Source organism: Oncorhynchus masou, chromosome 15 (assembly GCF_036934945.1).
Source record: "Oncorhynchus masou masou isolate Uvic2021 chromosome 15, UVic_Omas_1.1, whole genome shotgun sequence".
Lineage (NCBI taxonomy): Eukaryota > Metazoa > Chordata > Actinopteri > Salmoniformes > Salmonidae > Oncorhynchus > Oncorhynchus masou.
The window spans coordinates 14,108,870-14,122,972 of record NC_088226.1 but is presented as its reverse complement, the minus strand read 5'-3'; the positions used below and the strand labels follow the sequence as shown (position 1 = coordinate 14,122,972).

The window sequence follows — 14,103 nt, the reverse complement described above, 5'->3', positions numbered from 1 at the left end:
TAACTTATAACGCTATGGGAGTGGGGCTACTAACTTACAACTCAATGGGAGTGGTGAAACTAACTTACAACTCAATGGGAGTGGGGAAACTAACTTACAACTCAATGGGAGTGGTGAAACTAACTTACAACTCAATGGGAGTGGGGAAACTAACTTACAACTCTATAAATCAAATCAAATCAAATTTTATTTGTCACATACACATGGTTAGCAGATGTTAATGCGAGTGTAGCGAAATGCTTGTGCTTCTAGTTCCGACAATGCAGTAATAACCAACAAGTAATCTAACTAACACAGTGTAAGGGGATAAAGAATATGTACATAAGGATATATGAATGAGTGATGGTACAGAGCAGCATAGGCAAGATACAGTAGATGGTATCGAGTACAGTATATACATATGAGATGAAAGACTGGAGTGGGGCTACTAACTTACAACTCTATGAGAGTGGGGCTACTAACTTATAACTCTATGGGGGTGGGAAAACTAACTTACAACTCTATGAGAGTGGGGGGAAACTAACCTATAACTCTATGAGAGTGGGGCTACTAACTTATAACTCTATGGAGAGTGGGGCTACTAACTTATAACTCTATGAGAGTGGGGTACTAACTTATAACTCTATGAGAGTGGGGCTACTAACTTATAACTCTATGAGAGTGGGGCTACTAACTTATAACTCTATGAGAGTGGGGAAACTAACTTATAACTCTACGAGAGTGGGGAAACTAACTTATAACTCTATGAGAATGGGGCTACTAACTTATAACTCTATGAGAGTGGGGCTACTAACTTATAACTCTATGAGAGTGGGGCTACTAACTTATAACTCTATGAGAGTGGGGCTACTAACTTATAACTCTATGAGAGTGGGGAAACTAACTTATAACTCTATGAGAGTGGGGCTACTAACTTATAACTCAATGAGAGTGGGAAAACTAACTTATAATTCTATGGGAGTAGGGCTCCTAACTTATAACTCTATGGGAGTGGGGCTACTAACTTATAACTCTATGAGAGTGGGGAAACTAACTTATAACTCTATGGGAGTGGGGCTACTAACTTATAACTCTATGGGAGTAGGGCTACTAACTTATAACTCTATGGGAGTAGGGCTACGAACTTATAACTCTATGAGAGTGGGGAAACTAACTTATAACTCTATGGGAGTAGGGCTCCTAACTTATAACTCTATGGGAGTAGGGCTACGAACTTATAACTCCATGGGAGTGGGGCTACTAACTTATAACTCTATGGGGGTGGGGAAACTAACTTATAATTCTATGGGAGTAGGGCTCCTAACTTATAACTCTATGAGAGTGGGGCTACTAACTTATAACTCTATGAGAGTGGGGCTACTAACTTATAACTCTATGAGAGTGGGGCTACTAACTTATAACTCTATGGGGGTGGGAAAACTAACTTATAACTCTATGAGAGTGGGGAAACTAACCTATAACTCTATGAGAGTGGGGCTACTAACTTATAACTCTATGAGAGTGGAGCTACTAACTTATAACTCTATGAGAGTGGGGCTACTAACTTATAACTCTATGAGAGTGGGGCTACTAACTTATAACTCTATGAGAGTGGGGCTACTAACTTATAACTCTATGAGAGTGGGGCTACTAACTTATAACTCTATGAGAGTGGGGCTACTAACTTATAACTCTATGGGGGTGGGGAAACTAACTTATAACTCTATGAGAGTGGGGCTACTAACTTATAACTCTATGAGAGTGGGGAAACTAACTTATAACTCTACGAGAGTGGGGAAACTAACTTATAACTCTATGAGAATGGGGCTACTAACCTATAACTCTATGAGAGTGGGGCTACTAACCTATAACTCTATGAGAGTGGGGCTACTAACTTATAACTCTATGAGAGTGGGGCTACTAACCTATAACTCTATGAGAGTGGGGAAACTAACCTATAACTCTATGAGAGTGGGGCTACTAACCTATAACTCTATGAGAGTGGGGCTACTAACTTATAACTCTATGAGAGTGGGGCTACTAACTTATAACTCTATGAGAGTGGGGCTACTAACTTATAACTCTATGAGAGTGGGGCTACTAACTTATAACTCTATGAGAGTGGGGCTACTTATAACTTATAACTCTAATGAGAGTGGGGCTACTAACTTATAACTCTATGAGAGTGGGGAAACTAACTTATAACTCTATGAGAGTGGGGCTACTAACTTATAACTCTATGAGAGTGGGGAAACTAACTTATAACTTTATGAGAGTGGGGCTACTAACTTATAACTCTATGAGAGTGGGGCTACTAACTTATAACTCTATGAGAGTGGGGCTACTAACTTATAACTCTATGAGAGTGGGGCTACTAACCTATAACTCTATGAGAGTGGGGAAACTAACTTATAACTCTATGAGAGTGGGGCTACTAACCTATAACTCTATGAGAGTGGGGCTACTAACCTATAACTCTATGAGAGTGGGGCTACTAACCTATAACTCTATGAGAGTGGGGCTACTAACCTATAACTCTATGAGAGTGGGGAAACTAACTTATAACTTGAGGTGGAGTAATGAGAGAAGACAGACATCCATGTCATGTTTGTCAATACAAACAGCCTACTGTCAGTCATTGAGTAGTGGGGAGATTGACTTCTGCGATTGAAGTCATATGTTGATTCAAAATGCTCTGAAATGGGTTTAGTAATGTCTTTGTTACTGGTGTTGTTGGCGCTATCTTAACTTATGGCCTGGTGCCGACTCTGAGAGAGATTGTTTTGAGTGTCTTTCCTTTGGGCGAGGGGATAGTGTTTTCACACCGCCTATTTTCAGTGTAATTGTTTGCAACAGTCTGTGGACAAAGGGAGCACGCTGAGATCCTGTGTCCTCATACTGAAATAATGGGATTCATTTTCCTCTCAGTGCGGGTAGTCAACGGTGTTTTGAGTGTGGGGATGTTGGTCATAAGCGACATGTTTGCCCGAAAAGGGAGAAGGCAGAGGGAGGGGCGCAGGTGGTCATCGATAGCGATAGAACAGCCACAAGCACCGGTTGCTGAGGAACAAGTCATCCGTGTTGAGGGCACGGAGTTGCAACTTGTATTTGAGGGAAATGTTATGCAGCAGAAAAGTATTGTTGTAGAAGTTAAGGATGTATCTGAAGAGCCAGTTCCTCAGACTGGTGAGCAGGTGCCCAGTATGAGTGCTGGGGTAAAGGAGGAGGTTCATGTGGAGCTAGGCTCCCAGGGAGTGGAGGGGGTGCCCACTACGAGTGCTGGGGTTCATGTGGAGCTAGGCTCCCAGGGAGTGGAGGAGATGCCCACTACGAGTGCTGGGGTTCAAGTGGAGCTAGGCTCCCAGATGGTGGAGGAGATGCCCACTACGAGTAATGGGGTACAGGAGGGGTTTCATGTGGAGCTAGGCTCCCAGGGAGTGCAGGAGATGCCCACTACGAGTGCTGGGGTTCATGTGGAGCTAAGCTCCCAGGTGGTGGAGGAGATGCCCACTACGAGTAATGGGGTACAGGAGCTAGGCTCCCAGGGAGTGGAGGAGATGCCCACTATGGGTTTCAGGAGTGTGGGGGTTGCCCACTCATGTGGAGCTAGGCTCCCAGGGAGTGGAGGAGATGCCCACTATGAGTAGTGGGGTACAGGAGGGGTTTCATGTGGAGCTAGGCTCCCAGGGAGTGGAGGAGATGCCCACTATGAGTAATGGGGTACAGGAGGGGGTTCATGTGGAGCTAGGCTCCCAGGGAGTGGAGGAGATGCCCACTATGAGTAATGGGGTTCATGTGGAGCTAAGCTCCCAGGTGGTGGAGGAGATGCCCACTACGAGTGCTGGGGTTCATGTGGAGCTAGGCTCCCAGGTGGTGGAGGAGATGCCCACTACGAGTAATGGGGTACAGGAGGGGGTTCATGTGGAGCTAGGCTCCCAGGGAGTGGAGGAGATGCCCACTATGAGTAATGGGGGTACAGGAGGGGGTTCATGTGGAGCTAGGCTCCCAGGGAGTGGAGGAGATGCCCACTATGAGTGCTGGGGTTCATGTGGATCTAAGCTCCCAGGTGGTGGAGGAGATGCCCACTACGAGTAATGGGGTACAGGAGGGGGTTCATGTGGAGCTAGGCTCCCAGGAAGTGGAGGAGATGCCCACTACGAGTGCTGGGGTTTATGTGGAGCTAAGCTCCCAGGTGGTGGAGGAGATGCCCACTATGAGTAATGGGGGTACAGGAGGGGGTTCATGTGGAGCTAGGCTCCCAGGGAGTGGAGGAGATGCTCACTATGAGTAATGGGGGTACAGGAGGGGGTTCATGTGGAGCTAGGCTCCCAGGGAGTGGAGGAGATGCCCACTATGAGTGCTGGGGTTCATGTGGATCTAAGCTCCCAGGTGGTGGAGGAGATGCCCACTACGAGTAATGGGGTACAGGAGGGGGTTCATGTGGAGCTAGGCTCCCAGGGAGTGGAGGAGATGCCCACTATGAGTAATGGGGTACCGGAAGGGGTTCATGTGGAGCTAGGCTCCCAGGGAGTGGAGGAGATGCCCACTACGAGTGCTGGGGTTCATGTGGAGCTAAGCTCCCAGGTGGTGGAGGAGATGCCCACTTCGAGTAATGGGGTACCGGAAGGGGTTCATGTGGAGCTAGGCTCCCAGGGAGTGGAGGAGATGCCCACTACGAGTAATGGGGTACAGGAGGGGGTTCATGTGGAGCTAAGCTCCCAGGGAGTGGAGGAGATGCCCACTATGAGTAATGGGGTACAGGAGGGGGTTCATGTGGAGCTAGGCTCCCAGGGAGTGGAGGAGATGACCACTATGAGTAATGGGGTACAGGAGGGGGTTCATGTGGAGCTAGGCTCCCAGGTGGTGGAGGAGATGCCCACTACGAGTAATGGGGTACCGGAAGGGGTTCATGTGGAGCTAGGCTCCCAGGTAGTGGAGGAGATGCCCACTACGAGTAATGGGGTACCGGAAGGGGTTCATGTGGAGCTAGGCTCCCAGGTAGTGGAGGAGATGCCCACTACGAGTAATGGGGTACCGGAAGGGGTTCATGTGGAGTTAGGCTCCCAGGTAGTGGAGAAGATGCCCACTACGAGTAATGAGGTTCAGGTGGGGCTAGTCTCCCAGGTAGTGGAGGAGATGCCTGGTACGAGTGATGAAGTGCAAGTGGGGAGTGTTGGAAGGGATGTGGTAGAGGGGAGTCAGTTGTTTGTGGTCTCAGCTGAGGATCAGGAGAAGGATATGGATATCTCTTTAGATATGATAGCAGCTGGTGAGGACTCAATTTACGATCTAGAGGAGGTAAATGGGTTTCTGGATCAGACTTTTGGGAAATCTGTCAAATTGGCAGATTATTTTGACGTTGATAAATTTGTGAGGTCAGCTGTGGGGTTAGACTAATTGAGTGAGAAGAAGCGGTTTCGCTTGAGGAAATTTGTTCCTGCTGTCACTGCAGCAAAAGGTGGTGGGAAACGTGGTCAGGTTAATAAGAGAAGATTAAAACAATAATGATGATCATGCTTCATAGGGTGTCTTTTTTCTCCTTGGTTTCTCTGTGGTTTCTTCTGCTTTTCTTTTCTCTTTTCTATATGGAGGCACTAAGGGTAGGTTTTTTCAAAATTAATGGGGGAAGGGACAGGAATACGAGGGCTTGGGTATTAGAAGTAACAAAACAGAAAAGGCTTCATGTAGTTTTCCTACAGGAGACACATAGTGATGAGGAAAATGAGGTTGACTGGGGTATGTGGTGGGAGGGGAAGCATATACTCAGTCATGGTACTAATTTCAGTGCTGGGGTGGCAATCTTGTTTTCCTCAGGTTTAGGGGTGACCGTGGTATCTACAACAGAGATTGTCAAGGGTTGGGTTTTATTGGTCAAGGTAGATGTTATGTTGTTTTTTTAAACGTATGTTTATGCTCCTAATAAGAGTACAGAGCGTATTGCTGTATTTGATCAAAAAAAGGAAACCTTAAGACAGTGTGACCAAGAGGGGTGTATGGTTTTAGGGGGGGGACTGGAACTGTACAGTTGATCGCACCGCTGAAGAACCTCACCTGCGGTCAGCCACTTGCCTGTCTGGCCTATTAACTGAGTTTGAGCTTTCTTCTGTGTGGAGATTAAGGAATGCAAAAGTTAAGCAGTACACATGGCTAAAAGTTAATGAAGGTTGTGTCAGTGCAGCAAGGTTAGACAGGTTGTATGTATCTGAGCAATACTGTAGTAGGGTTGGAAGTTTAGACAGGTTGTATGTATCTGATCACTACTGTAGTAGGGTTGGAAGGTGTACCATTACTCCTGTGGGTTTCTCTGATCATCATATGGTTACTGTTGATATTCACTTGTCCTGTCCACGAAGGTCATCACCTTACTGGTATTTTAATGTTAAATTGTTACATGATGTCATGTTTTGTGAAAGGTTTGTGTTGTTTTGGGAAAAATGGAGGGTTACAAAAGGGAATTTTGAGTCCTTGAGACAATGGTGGGAGGTTGGGAAGGAACAAATATGATTATTTTGTCAACAGTATAGTGCTCTGTCTCAAATTGAATTTAAAGAGACAATCAAGGCCCTTGAACAGGACATCAAGTCTATTGAATTGAAGCTGCTCACTCAGAACGTCTCTGGACTAGTCATGAACTTACAGGACAAGAGACATGAACTGAGGTCGTTTCTGCATGAAAGAGTGAAGGGTGCCTTGCCTCGTTTCTCTTCCCTCAAGGATATGGATTCTTCTGGCGCTTAAAAAAATTAACTAGGACAGTCGACATTCAACGTAAACAGATGGTCTGCCTTCGTCTCCCTTGTGGGAAGGTGACCACGGATGACAGTGAAATGCATCAACATGCCGTGGATTTCTACTCGGCCCTCTATAAGTCGGAGGATTGTGACTCTCTGTGTACTGAACAGTTGTTACACGGTCTTCCTCAATTGGGACCTGAGCAGAGAGTCGCATTGGACTCTGACATTACACTGCAAGAGCTGTCCACAGCAGTTATGCAGCTCTCAACAGGCCGAGCCCCTGGCATTGATGGTTTACCATCTGAGTTTTATAAGCACTTTTGGGGGTCTATTGGGGTGGATTTTTATGAAGTGGTGTGTGAATCCTTTCATGGGGGTTCTCTTCATGTATCCTGTCAACGTGTGGTGCTTTCACTGTTGCCAAAAAAGGGGGATTTGGCTCTCATAAAAATTGGAGACCTGTTGCTTTGCTGTGCGCAGAATACAAAATTGTTTCTTAATGTCTCTCAAACTGGTTGAAAGAGTATCTGGGATTGTTGGTCCACAAGGACCAGTCCTACTGTGTACCTGATCACTCTATCGTTGATAACTTGATTCTGATATGAGATGTTTTAGACATTTGTAAACTGTCTGATGTAAATGTGGGTTTACTTTCTTTGGATCAGGAGAGGGCTTTTGATCGTGTGGACCATCAGTACTTGTTTAAAACGATGAAAGCCTTTGGGTTTGGGGATGTTTTTTTGTCTTGGATGAATTTACTGTATGCTGGGGCCTCGTGTATGGTGAAGGTGGGGAGTGGTTTGAGTTGCACCATCCCTGTCCAAAGGGGCATCAGGCAGGGAGGCCCAATTTCAGGGAAGTTATTTAGTCTGGTGATTGAACTGGTCTGGACAACATTGGATTAAAGCTGCAGCCCTGTACTTGCCACGCACGAGGGTGCGCAAGGACTGGTGGACATTTCCTCGAGGATCATGGCTTTCCGGCTTCAAGCAACCCAGAGACTGTTGTACAGTGACGGTTCTAGCTGTTCCCTTCCCAACTGTATATAGTACAGGTATAGTCAAACGGGTGTAGTTGTGTTGCTTAATTTTGTGTTAGGGGCAGCAAAATTAGCAATATGGAAGACCCGGAAGAACAGTATTCGGGGACAGGGGTCTGTGGATGTGGTGGGAATGCTGGAGGGAATGTTGGCAGCGAGACTGAGGGTTGAGTTTGCCTATTATAAACTTGTCAACAATGTTGATCTGTTTATGAGTATATGGGGTATACAGAGGCTGTTGTGTTTAGTTACTGTGGAGGAGGAATTGGAGTTGTGCTTTTAATTGATGTGTAACTATCGTTTTGGATGAGTATTTATTGTGTTGTGGGCTCCCAGACCCAATAAAGATGATTTAAAACTAAAAAAAAAAAACTCACACACACACACACACACACACACACACACACACACCTCTGTCTCTCTTGATTCACATGAATGGCTCCCTCTCTGAATTACCAATCAAAGTATTTTTAGCATGTAGAGGGGGTTTAGGTGCACTTCAGTGGTCTGGTATTTTTCAAGTAACATTGACATTAAAGCTTATTTCATTGACATGACTCCTGCCTGCACCAGAGAAGAAAGTTCTCTCTCAGCATGACTTTGTTCTGACACGGCTGATCAGTTCCATTTCCCCATATTCCCTGGGTCCCCTTGCATCTCCCAATTTATAAGCCAACATCCTCCAAAACCTTCAGGTGCCCTGGTGCACTACACTATCTATTCCATACACTATCTATATCCCCTTTATCAAACAGGACCCTAGTAGTACTAGTGGCTCTGGCTAATCCATCGACAGTCTATGGACTAAGAAGTCACACCAAGATATGGAGGTACACTAGTGCAACAGTGGAATAGGCTACCTTGTGCAGAAGATTGAGGTGTGGGGTCAGTTAGGTAGGGGCAGTCAGTAGTAGATGATCAGTCTCACTAGAATACAGTACCTGCTGCTGGCCCTTGAGGAAGTCTTCCCTCTTGCCAGTTTTAGTCTTCTCTGTGCTGCTCTGCTGCAGGTGCTTCAGTCGAGAGGCAGCCGAGGAGTGGACTTTACCCACAGCTGAAGAGCTGTTGCCTCCCTGGAGAAGGAGACAAGGAAAGGAGAAGAGGGGAAAGATGTGAGTATTAGTGTCACAGAGGACGAACAAATTTACATTTCATTCCTTTTAATCAGACATATACCAACTCAATAGAAGCTCTCACCCAGTATCCCCGCCGTTTGCTGAAAGCCCTAAGATCAGGGTCCTCACTCTAGCCCTCGCTGAAACACCTCCCTGCTATCCGCCCCACTGACTTTCACTACATCATTACACACTGCAGAAGATCTGACAAACAGGTGAATATGGAAATGGAAAATCCAAAGTGGTGTTTGCGTAGCGGGGCTGCACCAGGGGCTCCATCATACGATGTCGTCGGATCAACCCTTTTCTCTGCCTCTAATATGCAAAAAGTAAATATGCACTCACTCACTCCAACACACATCCTATCTACTCCCCAACCTCCTCCACACACGCACATTGGCTAATAGGAAAGGCAGTGTATATGATCACAGGAGACGGAGCGCCCAGTATGGTATGCTAATATGAATCATTCAGGGGTAGAGTATGGAACCTGGGTGAAGGATCTGATTGGCCTAATGAGACCCAGTTAAAGGCAGTGGTGGTTACAGTACTAAGGGTGATGCAACAAGGCGTGAAAACGCTGCAACTCCACACGGAACCCCACGTTAAGCCCACGGGACCTGTTTCTCCAGCTGAACGGCCGAGAGGAGAAACGGTCTCTGACAGTCAGCCCCACTGTAGCTTGGCACTCCACTGCAGTTGGACTGAATGAAAGTCCATGTACACACTGAGACAACATGGTGGTCCATGCTACAGTCTACCTCTTCACCTGTCTATCTCTAACTCTCTATCTATCATCATTATTCAACCATGTATTTCATTTTGGGAGCTTTACAAGGAGAGTTGACCTAAAGGTGAAATGACAAACTCCGACTCCCAGCATGCAATGAGCCCTCCGAGGTCTGGTCTGCCCAATGCTAATGATTTACTATGGGATAATGAAAACAACAGTGTGTGTCTGTACTCAGTTTCAGACCAATTTGTAAACAAGTTTCAACATTTAGTTTGTCGATAAGCCGAAAAAAGTTCAAGGTAAAGCTATAATAGTTGAATATGCAGGTAACTGGTAATTGATTACAGAGACGAGAGAAGTAGCAAAGGACAAAGAGAAGACAAAGACGTGAAGAGAGAGGGGGGGGAAATAAAGAGGGGAGAGAAAGAGAAACGACAGTTTATTGCAGCAGAGATTGGACTTGCCCTGGTTTACAGAGTAGAAACAGAGGATCAATGAAAAGACAATGAACAACCCGTCTCCAAGTGGACAGTAGCACCACATAACTAATCACAGTACAGAGAAGGAGAGCATCTGCTGCAGGCCCCTTGGAGTTGAACAGATTAAAGATTTAAAGCCTTCAGGATTTAAAACATTGTTTGGACTAACAAATTCTAGCAGACGACAGATTACTTCTGTGTGGGAATTGGCAAGTTGAGAGGTTCAACGGAGGTGTGAGGTATAACTCCATGTGAGGTTGGTGTGTTATGTGCAGTCAGATTCCCTCTGAAGTCAATAGGAGGAAGACGAGATAAAGCCTCAGCTTCAGCAGAAACAGCAACCCCAACACTTAAAGCCAAAAAGACAGAAGAGGATAAAGAGAAGTGAGTGCATGCCCTCTAAAGAGCAGAGTCTATGCAGGGGTGCATGTTATAGACCTTGGTCATTGTGGCAGGAGTGTAGGAGGGTTTGGGCTTGGGTGGGACTGGGGGCTTCTTGGTCTCTGAGGTGCTGGTGCCAGGCATCTGGGCTGGGGCTGGAGTCTCTGACAAGGAAGTGTCAGTGGGGTGTGTGCGGTTGGAGAGATGCACTGTGGTGGGGTGGCCACTGAGCTCCAGCAGGGTGTTCTCCAGCTCACGGATGGTTTCATCCAGGCTGTCCAGCCTGCTGTAGGTGCTGCTCCTAATGTCCTCTCCCTGCTTCCAGGGGTTCAGTCCCTGTTCTTCCCTGGCCTGGCTCTCCTTACAACCTGCAAACCCTTTGGGTTTCACTGCTGCTTCTGCAGAGTCCTGACTGGGCTCCGGAAGGGTGGATAGAATACTCTTTGTTCCAGTGCTGTGAGGGAGTTTCAGGTTCCTGGCCCCTGTCTCCACCCCTCTCCTCAGAACCTCTCTCAGAGAGTCCTGCTGCTCAGGGGCGAGAGTTATCCTGGAACCCAGGGTACCGAGGCTGCTGCTCAGGCTGCAGTGAGAAGATCCTGCTCTGGGCTTGGGGTCCACCTTGGTTAACCCTGTGTCTTCCTCCCTGCCCAGCAGTAACTGCAGCATCCTGTAGGCCTCTCTGACCGTCACAGTCTCCCTGAAGTGTACCAGTAGTGGAGCCCCACACAGACGGGTTTCAGTGCTTTCCTCTGAAGGCTGAGGTGGGATGGTGAGTGTCTGTAGAGCCTCTCCCCAGGTCCTGCTGAGCTTCTGGGCCTCCGAGGGTGACATCACCATCACCCCCAGCTCAGTCAGCACCAAGGACAGCTCTTCTCTCTCCTCCCTCTCTTCCTCCTTCTCAAAGGAGTCCAGGATTCTCAGCTCCCCCCGCCGAGAGGGCTTCCTCTGGGGCTGGCTGACGGGATCCTTCCCCTTAGAGACCTCCTGGATCTGGGGGACTGTCTGGGGAGGAGCAGTCTGGCTCTGGGACAGGTCCACTGTTGGGGACATCTGATGGTCCTGTGTCAAGTCTCTGACAAAGCCTTCTGAGGGAGAGAGTGAAACTGACACACACTCTGTCAGCACAATCCGGGGGACAGGAGAGAAGGATGGACCAGGAAGGGCCGTGCTCTGTGCCTGTTCAACAAAATGGGTGATTAGAAGTAATAGTCCAACATACATTCAATAAGATAAAATAGGATTGTTTTCTAAACAGTGTAATGGTAATTGACTGGTTCTAAAATACTTCTCATCAGGACACTAACCTGTGAGTGTGATGCCAGTATGCTGGCAGTGCAGTCTGAGCTGCCCTGCTTCCACTGTAGGCCAGAGCGGTCCAACGACGCTCTAGACAGCTGGTAGACACATTGTAGAGTTTCACAACTGCTCACACACACGCACACACTGGCACACTCTAACACACACACGCACATCCATGCACTTCAGAGCACTGCAACCAACACAGAGAGTGACTAGTCACAGGAGTGTTTGTGTGTAAGGAAGAGTGATCACTCCATCAGGGAGTGAGTGTGTGTTGGTATAGGGTGTGTGTGTCATCTGGAGACAGTGTGTTTAGGGATGTGTGCTGGTAGTGTAGAACAAGGGGAGTGCTGGACCAAAGGGCTACATTTAAAGCAATAGTACAAACTCCTTTACTTTTCCTACAGCACCAAGCAGAATAGGGTCAGTGTACATTCTGTGTGCTGGTGACCAGCTGCTGTGTTTGACAGGAGACCCTGTGGAGAGCACTCTGCAGGTAGAGATAAAAGGTGAGGATGGGATTGTGTACTCTGGGAGAGGGTGTAGAGATCAGGGATGGAACATGGGAGTGTGTATTTGAGGGAGGGGGTAGAGGGGTGGAAGTGTTAGTTCGAGGAGGAAGGGGAGGGCAGTCTCAGGAAGCAGCAGTCCACACAAGCCCTCGCGAGGTCAGGGAGGGCGTTACCTTGGGGCCCGGGGCCCCTGGGGGCCATAGGTCAAGGCTGGAGGGGGGCACGCTGGTCCTGCTGCGGGGGACACTGGGCAGGGACAGGGGAGGGGGGTGGCTGAGCCTAAGGGGGGTTCTCTGAAACAGCTGGCCAGGGGAAGGGTAGGAGGGAGGGGAGGTTGAAATAATGTAATTAATGGTTAAATTAGTATAAATTATCCATGATATCAAGATCAATTATTATAACGGGTCTATCAAAATGACAGTAAAAAAAACAAATGATCAGTCTAATTTACTGTTTCCAGCAGGGCATCAGAAAGACAAACACACAACTCAACACTTCATTTAGGTCCACGTGGCCAGGCTGGGTTGGTCTGTGAGCTCTGGGTGACACTCTGTGTGTGATTAAGCTGTGTGATCAGCAGTAATCTGGGCCCACAGTGAATGGACTCTCTGTCTCAGTGAGGAGGCCTGGGGTGTGGAGGACATATGGCACCTGCTGCTTTGACCTGACCATCCTCTCTAACACACCAAGCAGCCAGCTAATGAGGCCTACAACGGTCGTGAGTGTTTGTGTGTGCGTGTGTATATAGCGACAAGCTCTAGGCCAAATTAGGGGGAAAATTAGGAAAGCGGAGGAAGTGCCGTTTTTCAGCAACATTTCCCATTCCGTCCACCCTTACCTAAAATCCTTCAGGGACCACTTCTACTAATACTATATCAACTCTGCAAACACTATTAATTCGCTATTTCCGAAGCTGGTATACCAGTACCTCCAGTTCAGCAGCGATCTTGTCCTCCTCTCCTTCCTCCTTGTCTCCAGAGGCGATGGTGGGAGGGGTGGACGCAGGACGCGGGTTTTCAGACACCGTCCGTCGCAGCTTCACATAGGGCTTCTGTGCTTCTGCCTCCTCCACCTCCGACTTACACACATACATAGTGGAGATCAGAAACTAGGCAGGAGGTGCGCGTGTGTGTGAATATACATCCATGCCTCATGCTCTGTCACCTTCATGCTCTTGCCGGGGATAAGGGTCTCTCCACTGCGGGTGATCAGGCCAGCCGGGGATGATGGGAAGCTGCGTCGAGGTGGTGGGGGAGGGGGCGACTTCGAGGGCTTCTCTGTACGATAGCGAGTCACTGTCAGCTGCTCTGCATCTGTGGCAGGCAGGGCAGTACCATGGGTACCCGTTAGAGAACCGGACACAGTACCTTCATACTGGCACCACAGCCGACACTGACACATTCATGAGCTGAGTATGTGACAAAACACTGCTTCCCATCAGTACATCAAAAAAACAACAACGCTCTACTGTTACCTCTGTTGGGTGAGGAGAGGTCTGATGTATCCTTACCAGAACCACGTCTGGAGCCAGGTTCCTTCCCCGAGAGCTTGTGTGTGAGGTGCTGGGGCTTGGTAGGGCGGTGCTCTGTGGTCCCTCCCCCACTCTGGGGGGTCTGAGACTGGGAGGGTGTGTTGGAGGAGGGCTTGTTGATCTGCTTGGCGGCAAAGTCCAGGTCTGGGATGGCCTTCATCAGCTCAGCCTGGGTCTCCTCCAGCAGACGGTTGATGTCTTGAGCACTGTACTGGGTCAGACTGGCCCGCTTCTCCTCCCAGTCCCGCTCTGCTGCCTGGGGAGGGGGAACCATAGAGAGATATAGCACAGGGAGGGATGT

The 14,103-nt window shown here is 48.0% G+C and overlaps 1 protein-coding gene across 2 annotated transcripts in view; it reads right to left on the bottom strand.

Moving 5' to 3' along the window:
- Nucleotides 1-14,103, bottom strand: part of srcin1a (SRC kinase signaling inhibitor 1a) — a 101,244-nt gene that overhangs the window by 3,498 nt on the left and 83,643 nt on the right. Inside the window, exons 16-21 of one of the 2 annotated variants that reach the window (XM_064988362.1) lie at nucleotides 13,782-14,058; nucleotides 13,436-13,584; nucleotides 13,200-13,349; nucleotides 11,765-11,854; nucleotides 10,518-11,636; nucleotides 8,694-8,825 (exon numbers count right to left, since the gene is read on the bottom strand). In XM_064988362.1, the coding sequence (XP_064844434.1) occupies nucleotides 8,694-8,825; nucleotides 10,518-11,636; nucleotides 11,765-11,854; nucleotides 13,200-13,349; nucleotides 13,436-13,584; nucleotides 13,782-14,058 (1,917 nt within the window). The remainder of the gene's footprint in view (nucleotides 1-8,693; nucleotides 8,826-10,517; nucleotides 11,637-11,764; nucleotides 11,855-13,199; nucleotides 13,350-13,435; nucleotides 13,585-13,781; nucleotides 14,059-14,103) is intronic. The other variant, XM_064988363.1, reaches the window with a different exon arrangement.